At 32.1% G+C, this 13428-nt stretch overlaps 1 protein-coding gene across 1 annotated transcript; it reads right to left on the reverse strand.

Moving 5' to 3' along the window:
* Nucleotides 1-1591: 1591 nt before the first annotated feature.
* LOC125206482 (putative metal-nicotianamine transporter YSL7) lies at nucleotides 1592-3688 on the reverse strand. Its single transcript, XM_048105733.2, has 5 exons — nucleotides 3539-3688; nucleotides 3370-3464; nucleotides 3157-3291; nucleotides 2886-3069; nucleotides 1592-2698 (listed from the first exon to the last, which is right to left on the reverse strand). The coding sequence occupies exons 1-5, from the start codon at nucleotides 3671-3673 to the stop codon at nucleotides 1592-1594; spliced, it is 1656 nt and encodes a 551-aa protein (XP_047961690.2). The 5' UTR covers nucleotides 3674-3688.
* Nucleotides 3689-13428: the final 9740 nt, after the last annotated feature.

Below are 13428 nucleotides of genomic sequence, written 5' to 3' on the forward strand. Positions count from 1 at the left end.
TTTGTTGTTTAATAGCGTATGTAGTCCTATTTTGACAAAATCTAGTGATAAACATGGTTTTTGTCCATGCTAGAGGCCCGTGTTCGACCCTTCTTGAGAACATAACCTACTTTTCATTTATACTTTAACTTTCTCTTCTCCAAATTTACTTTGTTTTAATCTATATGACCTCTCATTCAATTTAATTTTGTTTTCAATTCATATACTCCAAGTTTCATTACGATTATTGTTTTTAACAAATACTCTCTCCGTCCAAAAAAAAATAAAAATCACTTTTACCATTTTGGGACATCCACAAAAAATAGATCACTTTCTAAAAATGAAAAATTTATCTCTCATACTTTTCCCACTTTTTCTCCCTCTCTCATACTTTACTCACTTTTTCTCTCTCTCTTACTTTACCTATTTTTTCTCATCCTCTCTCTTACTTTACCAATTCTAAATTAAAACGCATGTCATACACAAAGTGATCTATTTTTGATGGACGGAGAGAGTATTTATTACTTTAACTACTAACTTGCTCTTTTTATTTAAATTTTGTATTCTTTCATATTTAATTTTCGTTACTCATTTTTAGTAAATATTTATAAGTATGATTTAATATTTTAATTTTATTGTACACTTTTTCTTTTTTATTTAATTAAATTTATATTAAAATAGTACTTTTCTCTTTGAAAAGTCAAAGCTAATGATTTTATTATAGTGCGTAGTAATTTCTCCTTCGGTTTTGAATCATAATTTGCATAAGATGCACAGAATAGGGAATCATGCATATTTAGAATAATTTGTTTAGATGCTACATCTATTTAGCAAATTTGTTGGTTCCTAATTTAAAACAATGTTTCTAATTTGCCTTTTGTTTTATGCATACACTCTTACTCTATATCTATATTTTACAATTTGTTGGTTCCTAATTTAAAACAATGTTTTTAATTTGCCTTTTGTTTTATGCATACACTCTTAATCTATATCTATATTTTAGCAATTTGTTGGTTCGTAATTTTAAAAAAATGTTTCTAATTTGCCTTTTATTTTATGCGTACACTCCCCCTACTCTATATCTTTTTAGCATACATGGGAGTAGGAGCTTGCTGGTTATTTTATACTACATCCAAACCTTTTGTTTTGGTGTGAAGCTTTCAATCTAGTGTAGTTGATATCTTGAAGTTACTTAGTTGTTATTTATGACACTAACTCAAAATTTTCACGTATGTAAAGATACAAGCAATGTACCTACAAAAATTTTCCAACTCTTTTGGATATATTAGGATTATTGTTTGTGTGGTTTAAGTAGAAGATAAATAATACTTCATGAGATTTTGGTGTAAGACTATATGAGATTCTATATATTTAAGTTTGACTAATTATTCGAATGAGTTATTTACAAAAATTAGTTTTCTAGGAATTTTATGCAATGAAAGTGAAATTGTATTTATATATAAAGTAAAATGTGAATTTAAAACATGAAAATATAATTTATAAATCTTTGAATGTTTACAGTATACTTCCTCCTTCCCACTTTGACAGTCCCAGATAGTACTTTTTACTTTTGAGCATTCGTTTTCAAAAAATGTGAATTACATTGGATTATTCAATGTTCCCGCAAGAATTTATCCACCTTTCCACTCACGTTTCTTGGCAAAAACCTCATGCAAAGAGGCGGTTTCACGCCACCCATATTCAACATCGCGCTCACTAGTGTCCACATCCCGTCACCGCAAATCAATCCCGAAGCAACCGTGGGCGCGAAGGCATCTGCCTCGACCTTGTTGACCCGTTCCCAGATGAAAAGAATCAAGCTCCCAACGCACATATCAATTGCATAATTCGCCCCGGCAATGAACGAGGTCCCCATAGCGAAGGGAATGGGAATGAACCTCCCCCATCTAGGCCCGACCGCATCCCGGATACCATTGATGACAATGGCCACACTGAAGAACCCGAAGAAGAAGGCGACACAGAACTTGGGCAAGGACGAATTCCCCTCTGCTGCAAGGACAGCTACGTAGCGATATAAGGTTGCTAATGGTGCTGGATACTGCGAGCCATACACTCCAAGACCATCAGAGGACTTGTAGAATATCCAAAAGACACAGGGTGAGATGACACACCCCATAGCCGTGCCAATGATCTGGCTGACGAGTATAGACCGCGGAGACGCGAGGGTCATGTATCCGGTCTTGAAGTCCTGGATCAGGTCCGCGGAAGCGGACACACAGTTGGTCATCACACCGCACGCGGCCAGCCCGGCTAGGACACCTCCGTGGGAGGCTCCGACCCATGCACTGACCGCGTATATTACAAATTTTCCGTGAAAGTCGGATAAAGGCCAAGCCATGAGGCCGGATCCGTAGGCATTGCAAAAGGCTACCGCGGGTGCAAATAAAAATATGACAACAATATAGTACCATTTTAGAGGGGTGAATATGCGAGGAATAATAGTAGCAGCTACTAATCTAAGGGTGAAGTAGCCGACAATGCCAACCCAAGTGGGGATTTGTTCCTTGAGAAAAAACAGGGTTCTACGCTGGTCATCGTAGGAGAGGGCAAGAGGCGTAGGGCTGCGGCCGCCAACTGGAAGGGCTTGAGCTGCATTGCGGTTGCGTATTCGGTGGTACAAGTCGAGTAGGACGTGGCTTAGGATTTTACCGAAGTTGTAAAACCCATCGCCAAGAATCATAGCCGTGGCAATAGTGATCTAAAAAAATGAGGGATGAATTGATTAGGAAATGGAGATATTGGTTTTAAAAGGGATAATAGCTGTTTAAATCACGAAGTTTGATCTGTACTATGAACTTTGAACTGGAATATTAAAGCATGAGGATGGGACTGACCAAACATTATGATTTAAATGGCTACTAACCCTTTTTTGAAAAATGAATTACCGCGTAAACGTTCAAGTTATGGAAGTCGAGGGATTCGCCATGGTACCAATCGCCCTTCCGTTTCTCTATCAGTGGCCCCATGATGCCCCACCACAAGATAGCGCCAATAAGGAATGATATATTGGTGAGATATGGACATATCATACCAACACCAACATATGTTGCAGAGAAATCAAAGTAGAAGCTGATTTGCAATGCAATAAAGTCATTTATCTTTGTAAAACTAAGGGTGTAATAAAATTGCTAGTTTTATTGAATATTTTCAACTCACCTCTTATTATACGCTTTTGAGCCAAATATAGGGAAACCGTGGAGTCCGCAAGCATACTCTGATGTGGACACCCATTGGAATGTGGCCCAGATAAATGAGAATGTGAAGTACTTCCTCAAAGTTTTTAGTTGTTTCCTGTACCACACAAAACACATATCATATACTCCATATAAGGAAATCATTCATACACAAGTGTGACTAAAAGTGACTAACTTGGCTAGGTTTTCTCCACGAGTGTGAAAGTTGTTGATGAGATGAGCAATTGCAGTACCACTTGGATAAGTCAGTCTGTAGTCAATGATCATTATCTGAACCATGACAAATAAACAACATTAATCAACCGAGGTAGACGAGAATGACAGAGAATAATATGAAGGCATACCTTTCGAAGGGGTAAAGCTGTGAAGAGTCCCAAAAAGGTGACAAGGAATAGGAACCCGATCATCCACGAAAGTTGAGGATTCTTAGTATCATTAGGGTTATCATCTTTAGAAGTTTGTTTGGCGACTTCACTCATACCAAGAAGGTAGCTTCCAAAGCCTCCTGAGATTATGAGATTTGAGTGTCAATAACATATATAATTAGTGTTTGTGTGTGTGTCAAAGAGAGAGAGTTACTGACCATTGCAGGCGATGCCAGAGGAGGCGATAACGCAAGCTTGTATTATGCAGTTCTCCTGCCTAGTAAATGGTTGCATGGCAAACCCACATTTCTCGAGAAATGAGGTTGCCGACTTGATGAAGAAGAATCCGAGAAGTCCAGCTAAGATGTTGAGTGGAGGCACTATCCCAGTTGTCAGTTTCAACTTCATCATTACGACGGCGAATGGAAGCGCCAGAAAAAAGCTGACGATGAATGCTCGAAGCGTCAGCTGCTTCTGCCACGACGGTAGCTCTTCGCTCTCGTATAGCCTCTCTACTGATTCATCTGCACCTCTTGTTGCTGCAACATTCCTCTGGCCCTCGTCCCCATCGCTCAATACCCGCTCCATAATGTTTCTTAATGTTCCTCTGGATAATAGAGAGGAAAGGGTTTAGTGTGTGGGGCGTGGTCTTTTTTTGGGGAGTTTGATAGCTATCTTGGGAGCATAATAGACTTAATCACGTAAAATAGTATGTATGTGTGTGTGAAAAATTGAAATGGTGAAGAGGATTTGTATAGATAAAAAATGAAGTTAAAAGCGAGGGAGGGAGAGAAAAAGAGACTTACTCGAGGTTTATGTTTAAACAATTTCTTTCGATAGCTATGATGGCTTCAAGTTCTGCCTCCACATTTATAGGCCAGAGTTTGAGTGTTAGACGCTTTGTCTTTTTTATTTGCATTATTTATTGTTGTCTTTCTTTCGTGACTAAGTGGTGCGTTAAAATGACAACACCTCTTAAAATAACATTGTGATACCACGCTAGTTTGCAATAGTATAAACGCCTACACTGCAATCTATAGATTGCAGTCTAGCGTATTGGATATTGCAGATGAAAAAAATTGCAGTCTAGCGTATTGAATATTGCAGCTCTTGAAAATTTACTCTTGAGCATTTTTTATAATTGTCACATGGTAGCTGATTATTCATCCATGTGTACAAATAATTGGTTAGGAATAGTGGTATGGTGTTACTTTAAGAGGTGTTGTCATTTTAACACAAACCACTAGTATAAATTAAAAATACAAAGTACTAAAATCTTTTTTGCTATCTAATAATAAAAATTAATTTTTCAATATATTTTTATTTATTGTTTATCATTTACATTGATTTAATCTATGATGAAAATTAATTAGAAAATTAAGCAAAATAATAGTATTATACTTAAATATTCTCCCTTATTATCCATCTTTCTCTCGTAGGTTCGAGATACTTTTAACTATGACGACACAAAAAATGACTGCAAACGTTAACAATAATTTGAGCCCCCAATATGAAAATCATTGCTTCGCCACTGCCTATATGTGTATTCGATTATGAAATTAGCATCTAACTGCCGGTTCAACTATATATATAAATTCAAGAAAGAAAAATGATAGATATATGGATAGTTGTTAATTAATTTAGTCAATGACATTTACTATATAAGGGGAGTGATCAATTGCTAACTACAACTAATTTAATGCCATAGGATTTTAGAAAACGTGTGGTCTACAATTTGCCACGTGTAATTTTTGTTTTTATTAATAAAATAAAAAAAGATAAAAAAAAATCCGCAAAATTAGGGTTTTAGATGAAAATATCAATATAGTGTTTCGGAAATATCAACACAATGCTTTGAGAATGTCAACACGATGCTTTAAGAATGTTAACCCGTTGCTTATATTGACATTCTACATGTATTATATTGACATATTTTATATAGTATGTTGACATTTCTGCTTTACGAAAAAAGTGAAAATTTTTTGAATCTTTTTTCAAATTTTGACGTCGGAACACATGCATATATGATATCGTTGGAATCCTTATAAAATTATCTTTAACTTGATATATGTTATATGAATTTAAAGTTTTGGGATTTCTTTTAAAAGTTAGTTATAACTAAACATGTAGTTAATTGACATTAATACCCCTACTGATATTTTATGGAATTAATCCTATGGCTTTATTGACGTTTTTTGTTGATCGTATTGATATTTCTTGGTTGATGATATAGACCCTTAATTTGAATATCTAATGGCTATTATTTAGTTGTAGTTAGCAATATAACACTCCCCTACTATATAATTGGTGCATGCTCGTTTTAAGTCTCAATCGCATAATTAATTTTTTTCGCTCAATAAATTTCAATTTTATAATGGATGATCGTTATTAGTCCTAGTCACATGTTATTACAATAGGATGTCATTCTTTCTTTTACTCAAAATTTTTAACTAATTAATAACTAATACTCTAATTAGTGTATTTCAAATTCTATTCTTTATTCTAAAAAAATCTTTTGCTTTACCCTTTATTTTACTTTTCCTCACTAAACATCTAAGTAACTAACTCACTTTTAAAATTTGTATTGTAATATCTTTTCGTAGTAGTATTTAAAATTCTATTCTTTATTTTAAAAAATATCTATTTTCTTTTTGTTTTATCCTTTGTTTTACTTTTTCTCACTAAACATCTAACTAAGTTAATTACTTTTCAAATTAGTATGGTAATATCTACTCTTTACATACGTGAATATTTGAAAATTTTAAGTCAGTGCCATATATAACAACTAAGTGCCTTCAAGAATTCAACTACTAGATTGAAAGCTTCACACAAAGCAAAAGGTTTAGTTGTATAAAATAACCGGCAAACTTCTATACTAAATAGATATAGAGTAAACATTTTTTAAAAATTACTAACCAACAAATTGCAAAATTATAGATATAGATGAAGAGTGTATGCATAAAACAAAAGGCATATTAGAAACATTGTTTTAAATTAGGAACCAACAAATTGTAAAATATAGATATAGAGTAAGAGTGTATTCATAAAATAAAAGGCAAATTAGAAACATTGTTTTTAATTAGGAACCAACAAATTGTAAAAAATAGATATAGAGTAAGAGTGTATGCATAAAACAAAAGGCAAATTAGAAACATTGTTTTAAATTCGGAACCAACAAATTGCTAATAAGATGTAGAGTAAGAGTGTTTGCATCAAACAAAAGGCAAATTAAATTGCTATCAATCTTCAGGAAAGGACATGCTAAAGTTTATCATTCTCCTCCTTTTCGTAAATTCGTAACATATGCTTTACCTTCAATATTCTGTGCCGTTTAGGCAATAAAACAATATTTCTAGTATTGTTACAAGTGATTGAATTTTTTGAGTTACAAGATTTAAGAAAAATATAAGCATGACTAGCAAATATTTGATTGAGTATTTATATAAAAAAAGAATTTAGTTCAAGTGTTAATTATTTTGTGATTTAAGTTGAATAATTTACTACCACTATGATGATAAGATGAAAATTACATAAGTTAATTTAATTTTGATTTAAAGTCTTGAATCATCTTATATATAATTAAGTTAATTACTTTTGATTTAAAGTATTGAATCAAGAATTGATTATGAAAATCTAGAAATTTATGAAATATTTTTGAGTAATTTATGGAAAATAATTTATTTATAGTGCTTTACTAAATTATTAAAGTGTGGGAATTAATTATCGATTAAGATATACTATTGGGCTAACATCTATTCCCTCTGTCCTTGAATAAATAAGACAATTCTTTTTTTACACAAGAATTTAGGTAATTGTATTTAGTTTATTACATTATTAACGGTAAAATAAGAAAGAGAATAAAGTAAGAAAGATGATAAAGTAAGTGAGATAAGTGAAAAAAATAGGAGAGTTGAGTGAGTTAATTATTGTCAAAAGAGGAATTATCTCACTTGGATCGGAACGTATTTAAATTGAAATGTGTTACTTGGAGTGTGATGGGACGAAGGAAGTATAATATTTAAAGATGAATTAATTCCTACATCATAATTATTTATGTACGGATGGAAAATTGGGGCCAAAGGAAAATTTTTATTAAATGAGATTAATTTTGAAGTTTTTAGGCCCAAAAAGTCCGATGGGTTTGCCTGACACCTGACGGTTTAGGGTTGAAAATTTATGACACAAAAAATTCATAACTGAATAGCCCGACAATTCGAGTGAGTTGGTCCGAACCCGAATGGATTAGCCCGATTGACATCCCTACCCATCAATCTTATTACATGTTGGGCCTGAGGAATTAAAATACTCTTGTTTGAGCCTGACAGAGCCTGACAGCCAATGCTTTTCTTCAGCCTAAATAGCCAATGCTTTTAATTAGTTTTGGGCTTGGTTATTCTAATTAAGTTTGGGCCTCGTGAAAATAGATTCAATCAATAGATTTAATTGGTTATCGCCTACAATGGTCTCTATCTCAAGTGTCTGTGCCCATTTCTGATTTGTACCCACTTTGTCCCAGAAAATTTGAGTCGTGCGTTTTTTCAAGTATCCGTGTTGTGCTCCTTTTTTATTTGTACTCACTTTATCCCAAGTTGTTTGAGTCATGCATTTTTCCAAATATCTGTGCCGTGCCCCTTTCTGAGTATCGATCTATGTCGTGCGTTTTTCCAAATATCCGTGTCGTGCCCCTTTCTGATTTGTACGCACTTTGTCCCATATTATTTGAATCGTGTATTTTTCCAAATAACCATGACGTGCCCCTTTCTGAGCATCAACTTATGTCGTGCATTTTTCCAAATATTTGTGTTGTACCCCTTTCTGATTGTACTCACTTTGTCCCAAGTTATTTGAGTCATATACATTTTCAAAGTATCCATGTTCTGTCCCTTTTCTGAGTATCGATCTATGTCGTGCATTTTTCCAAATATTCTAATTGTCACGTGTCCCTTTTTGATTGTACTCACTCTATCCCAAGTTATTTGAGTAGTGCATTTTTTCAAATATCCATGTCGTGCCCCTTTGAGTATCGATCTATGTTATGTATTTTTTCAAATATTCGTGTCGTGCCCCTTTTTGAGTATCGATCTATGTTATGTGTTTTTTCAAATATTCGTGTCGTGCCCCTTTCTGATTTGTACTCACTCAGTCCCAAGTAGGCGTTGTGTGTGTGTGTGTGTTGAGAGAGAGCGGGAGAGAGTGACCATTGCAGGCGAGGCCAGAGGAGGCGATAACGCATGTTTGAACTATGTAGTTCTCCTGCCTAGTAAATGGTCGCATCACAATCCCACATTTCTCGAGAAATGTGGTTGCCGACTTGACGAAGAAGTATCCGAGAAGCCCAGCTGAGATGTTGAGTGGAGGAACTATCCCAGCCGCAAGTTTCAACTTCATCATGACGACGGTGAATGGAAGCGCCAGAAAAAAGCTGACGATGAATGCTCGAAGCGTCAGCTGCTTCTGCCACGACGGTAGCTCCTCGCTCTCGTACAACCTCTCTACCGATTCATCAACACCTCTTGCTGCTGCAAGATTCCTCTGGCCCTCGTCCCCATCGCTCGTTACCCGCTCCATAATGTTTTTTTTGAGAAGTTGATAGCTATCCGGGGAGCATAAAAAGACTTGTCACATAAAATAGTGTGTGTGTGAAATATTGAAATGGTGAAGAAGATTTATATAGAGAAAAAATCATCAAAATTCTAACAGTTTTTTAATTATTTGTAACATGAAAAATCTACTATATGTGTAATATTGTCAATTTCGTAACTTTGATTAATTTCCAATTAGACACTAACCTGTTTGATATATCGGATAGGATACAACAAGTTAGTATAAAAGGATAGGATTTTTGGGCCAAAATTGAAAATAATGTAAGATAGTGTGAGAAATAAGGTTTCTATACTATTGTATGGTATATAAGTTAATTTATTAGATAGTATTTTGAAAAGATGAAATTGCCGTGGTTGTTTTATGTGTTTTCTTTTGGAAGATTAAAAATGTTGTTGAGGATTAAACTGAACCAAATTAAACCAAGAACATCCAAAATCCAAATTAAAACCAAATTAGCCAAGAACATTAAAACTATATGCAATCCAAATTAAAACGTAATTCTTGATGAATTAATTATACAATGTTAAATTACTTACTTAGTTACTGATTTGAGGAGCCAAATTTGAGGAGGACCCAAACAAACATTATTATATATAGGAAGACGAAGACCTTGTTTTAAGACACACATTTATATTGCTGAACTTTAAAGAATTTGTGAAAGCTGGCAGTGACGTGTTGTTAGCTATACTGAAATTTTATAAGTTAAACTAGTATCGCACCCGTGCTATGCACGGTTCATTTATTTTCTTCAAAAATATGAAATATTTATTTGAAATAGAAAACAATATTATTATTATTATATAGGTCTAAAACTGTAAATATATTATAAACGTATACAACAATACATTTGATAAAAGTAGTGAATTTTATTAGTGTATAAATATTACTTATTCTTAATAAACCTATTTTTTAAAATTTAATTATTTAATTTACTGATTCTAAATTCTGGTTGTGTCATTTTATTTTATTTTTGTCTGAAACAATATTTCTTTTCATATGCAAAATGTCTATTTTTTATTATTGTCACAAAATTTAAGATCCTCCTCCATACATTATTGCTTAAGATAGATTCCAATGGCATTAAAGATTAAAACAAAAATCATAATATAATTGAACAATAGTTCTAACGTCACCAAAACAAAAAATCCTAAAGAATGTATAATTACCACTTATCCTAATGAGATTTAAGATATTGTTTATCAAAAGCTATAATTTAAGATTGCACTAGTGAGACACTTCCTAGTCGAACTTCATTTCATTGCATTATAGTGACCCTATACACTAAAAACCCAAACCTTGAAACCTAAATCCTAAACCCTTAACTTTAAAATATATTTACCATGACCAACAAATGAGCCAAAGATCAATAAAATTCTCCCTCCGTCCCAGTTCAATTTTACTTTATTGATTACTTATTCTATTTTGGGGGTTTTAGATCTGTATTCGATATCTTACACTGGGTCGGCCTACTTGATAATCCTTACTGATAGTAGAGGTTTTTCTACCCTAAATCTTGGCTGCAAATCTGTTTATATGCTCATATCAAAAAAGTGTTTTACAATATGGCTATGTGAACGGTAAACAAAAAAAAGAATCTTGCTTGCATTCATCCAAGCATCTATTCATCCAATGGTATTATTTATTGGAGCCAGAAATAGTATTTTATTGAAGGTGGACTTGTTTTCTATCTAATCGAATAATTATGTTTCACAGGTGCTAGGAATGTAATAGAAGGAATGAAATACATATATGAAGGCTCAAATAACTTACTATTAGATGTTTTATTATTTTTGAATTATAGGAGTACATAATTTAACATTAGTATATTTGTTATTAATAATATTAAACCAAACAAATAATTAAATTAAATAATCATCTTTACTAATTTTTAAGTGAATCACAACTAATTTATAAATAATAGAAATTGTCAAACATGAATAATAGTGTATTGTTTAAAAAATAAAAAAAAACTAAAATAAATTTGAATTTCTTAATTATATTGTTTTGTTAAAACTAATTTGTTTTATATTTAACATTAAATGTAATTAAGGAAACTCAGAGTATAAATCTCTATTTTGAAATCTCTAATTACAAAACTACATGCAATCCTCTCGTCGTTATATTGATGAAGATTAATATGGACCATTCAAAAAGTGTACGAAATCTCTATTAAAATTAATGATGGAGAATTGTTGGTTGATTAGCAATTTAGCATCAATTATGATCAAATAATACATGTCCCTAATATCTAGACCTAAAAATTGCTTCCAATATTGCATATATAAATTGTTATTTTTAAAAAATAAAATATCCCTATAATATAGCCTTAAAAGATGCCTCTGCCATTACATATATTTCCATGATGGAATCTATTCATATAATCAGCCACTAATTATACAACTATACACGTTTATAATTCTAACTCATTTGTGCAATGTGAACATTTGATAACATTTGATGGAATCTATTCATATAATTAGCCGATATATCCTAGCAAAAAAAGCTTCCATTCTCATCTTCTTCGTCAAATGTTTACGTGGCTTTTTTTTTCTGGACAACAAACATCTTCATACCCAAACTTTACTCGTCGGCCAGCTCAATTAGTTACTTCTCTCCCTTTCTCTATTCAACAAACAAAGAAGCAATAGTGTAAATGAAATTTGCAACATTAGAGAAAAAAACATACTACTCATTTGAGATCAGTGCTATAGTTCAACATAATAAACATAGATATTGTACAAAAATAGCAAAAAAATGAAACAAAAATAGCAAAAAAATGAAATAGGATACCTTTTGCAGAATGGTTGGAGCTAATTCAATCTTAACAAAGAGTTGAAGTATTGTTGAAGTTGCCCCTAGCAAGAATGAATTTCCATCAATTATTCAAATTTCTTATTTCCATTTCAGTAAATCATCCTTATACAAGTCAAATTTATAGAAAACGGGTAGCTTTTTGTATAGTTAGTGAATTTAATCCAATATTATTTGTTATAAATTTAATTAATAACAAATGAGTTACAAATTGTTTGACCTTTCACGTTATAATCTGCTAGTAATAAAAAAGGATTTGAATCAATTAATTTTGTATTGCTGCTACCGATTTGTGTACAATTGCACCATAATAATGAAAACTTATTTTCTCTAATTAGTATGCAATCAATTGTAGTAAAGGGTTTAGGAAACTTCCGCTAAAGATTCAAATTCATTAATAAATCACAATTTTAATTAAATTATAAATTTTTATTCAAAATGGCCATCCTTTTAAGTATTAAATATAAAACTATACTTTGCACGTTTGGGTACATAAAATATCTTTAGTTGAACCACAAAATATTTGTTGTATCCAAAAAGAAGAATAAAATTGTGGTGGGTTTACATTTAAATTATGGAATCATTCTAATATATTGTTTGACGTTTGTAGTAAAATTATGATAATTGCACAATTAATATTCTATTTAAATTATGGAATCATTCTAGTATATTGTTTGACGTTTGTAGTAAAATTATGATAATTGCACAATTAATATTCCATTTAAATAAACTACTTTATTGTTGGACTCTTGAGTGGAAAACAATTTATTTTTCCAATAGTAACACATATTCACAATTAAACATTTTTTGCAAGTGAATTAAATTAATGTCACACACGGTTTTAGACATTCTCCAAAGACTTTTCCACTTTTACTTTGCCAATTTATCAAAAAGTTAAAATTTAAAACTCTTTCGCTTTCTCAATTCTAATAAAAAATAGTACTAATAAATTTCGTAAAAATGAGCATGTTTTAGGGATGTCCCAATTCTCTTTAAGAATTGTTAGAAATATTAAAAATTCTTTAACCATCTACCGGCGATACTCTAACTATTACAATTAACGAAAAAACAACAATAAGTGGAATAAAAATTACAATGGAAATAATAATAAAAAAACAAACTATAAGTAGAGTCGAGAAAAGCTCTCTTTCCGCAAGGTAAATTATGTTGTGCTAGTGCTCTCGATTTGACGTATTATCTCCAAAAATAAAAACGACTTTCTCCTAGCATGTAGAAACACTTCAAACCCGCTAGGCACCGAAAAAATTGATGGAGCTCCGAGAATAAAGCAATATAGTGCTCTTAAACTACACACTAAAATGTAAAGAGTTTGAGAGATCAGGAGAAAAATGCTTTTATTGGTGTGTAATCCATATACTATTCCAAGCCTTTTATAGGCACAAAATGAGAATATAGAAAGACAATGAAATTAAAATACCATAAACAATAAAATT

This window comes from Salvia hispanica, chromosome 6 (genome assembly GCF_029641045.1).
Source record: "Salvia hispanica isolate PSC_SH4W2 chromosome 6, Shi_PSC_v1, whole genome shotgun sequence".
NCBI lineage: Eukaryota > Viridiplantae > Streptophyta > Magnoliopsida > Lamiales > Lamiaceae > Salvia > Salvia hispanica.

Bases quoted from the DNA above. Each gene is read 5' to 3' on its own strand.
- LOC125206482 (XM_048105733.2), bottom strand. From the start codon at position 3,673: ATGAGTGAAGTCGCCAAACAAACTTCTAAAGATGATAACCCTAATGAT. The intron at 3,465-3,538 runs GTATGCCTTCAT...GTCATGGTTCAG, and splicing joins CAGCTTTACCCCTTCGAAAG to ATAATGATCATTGACTACAG. The intron at 3,070-3,156 runs GTGAGTTGAAAA...ATTGCAAATCAG, and splicing joins TCAAAAGCGTATAATAAGAG to CTTCTACTTTGATTTCTCTG.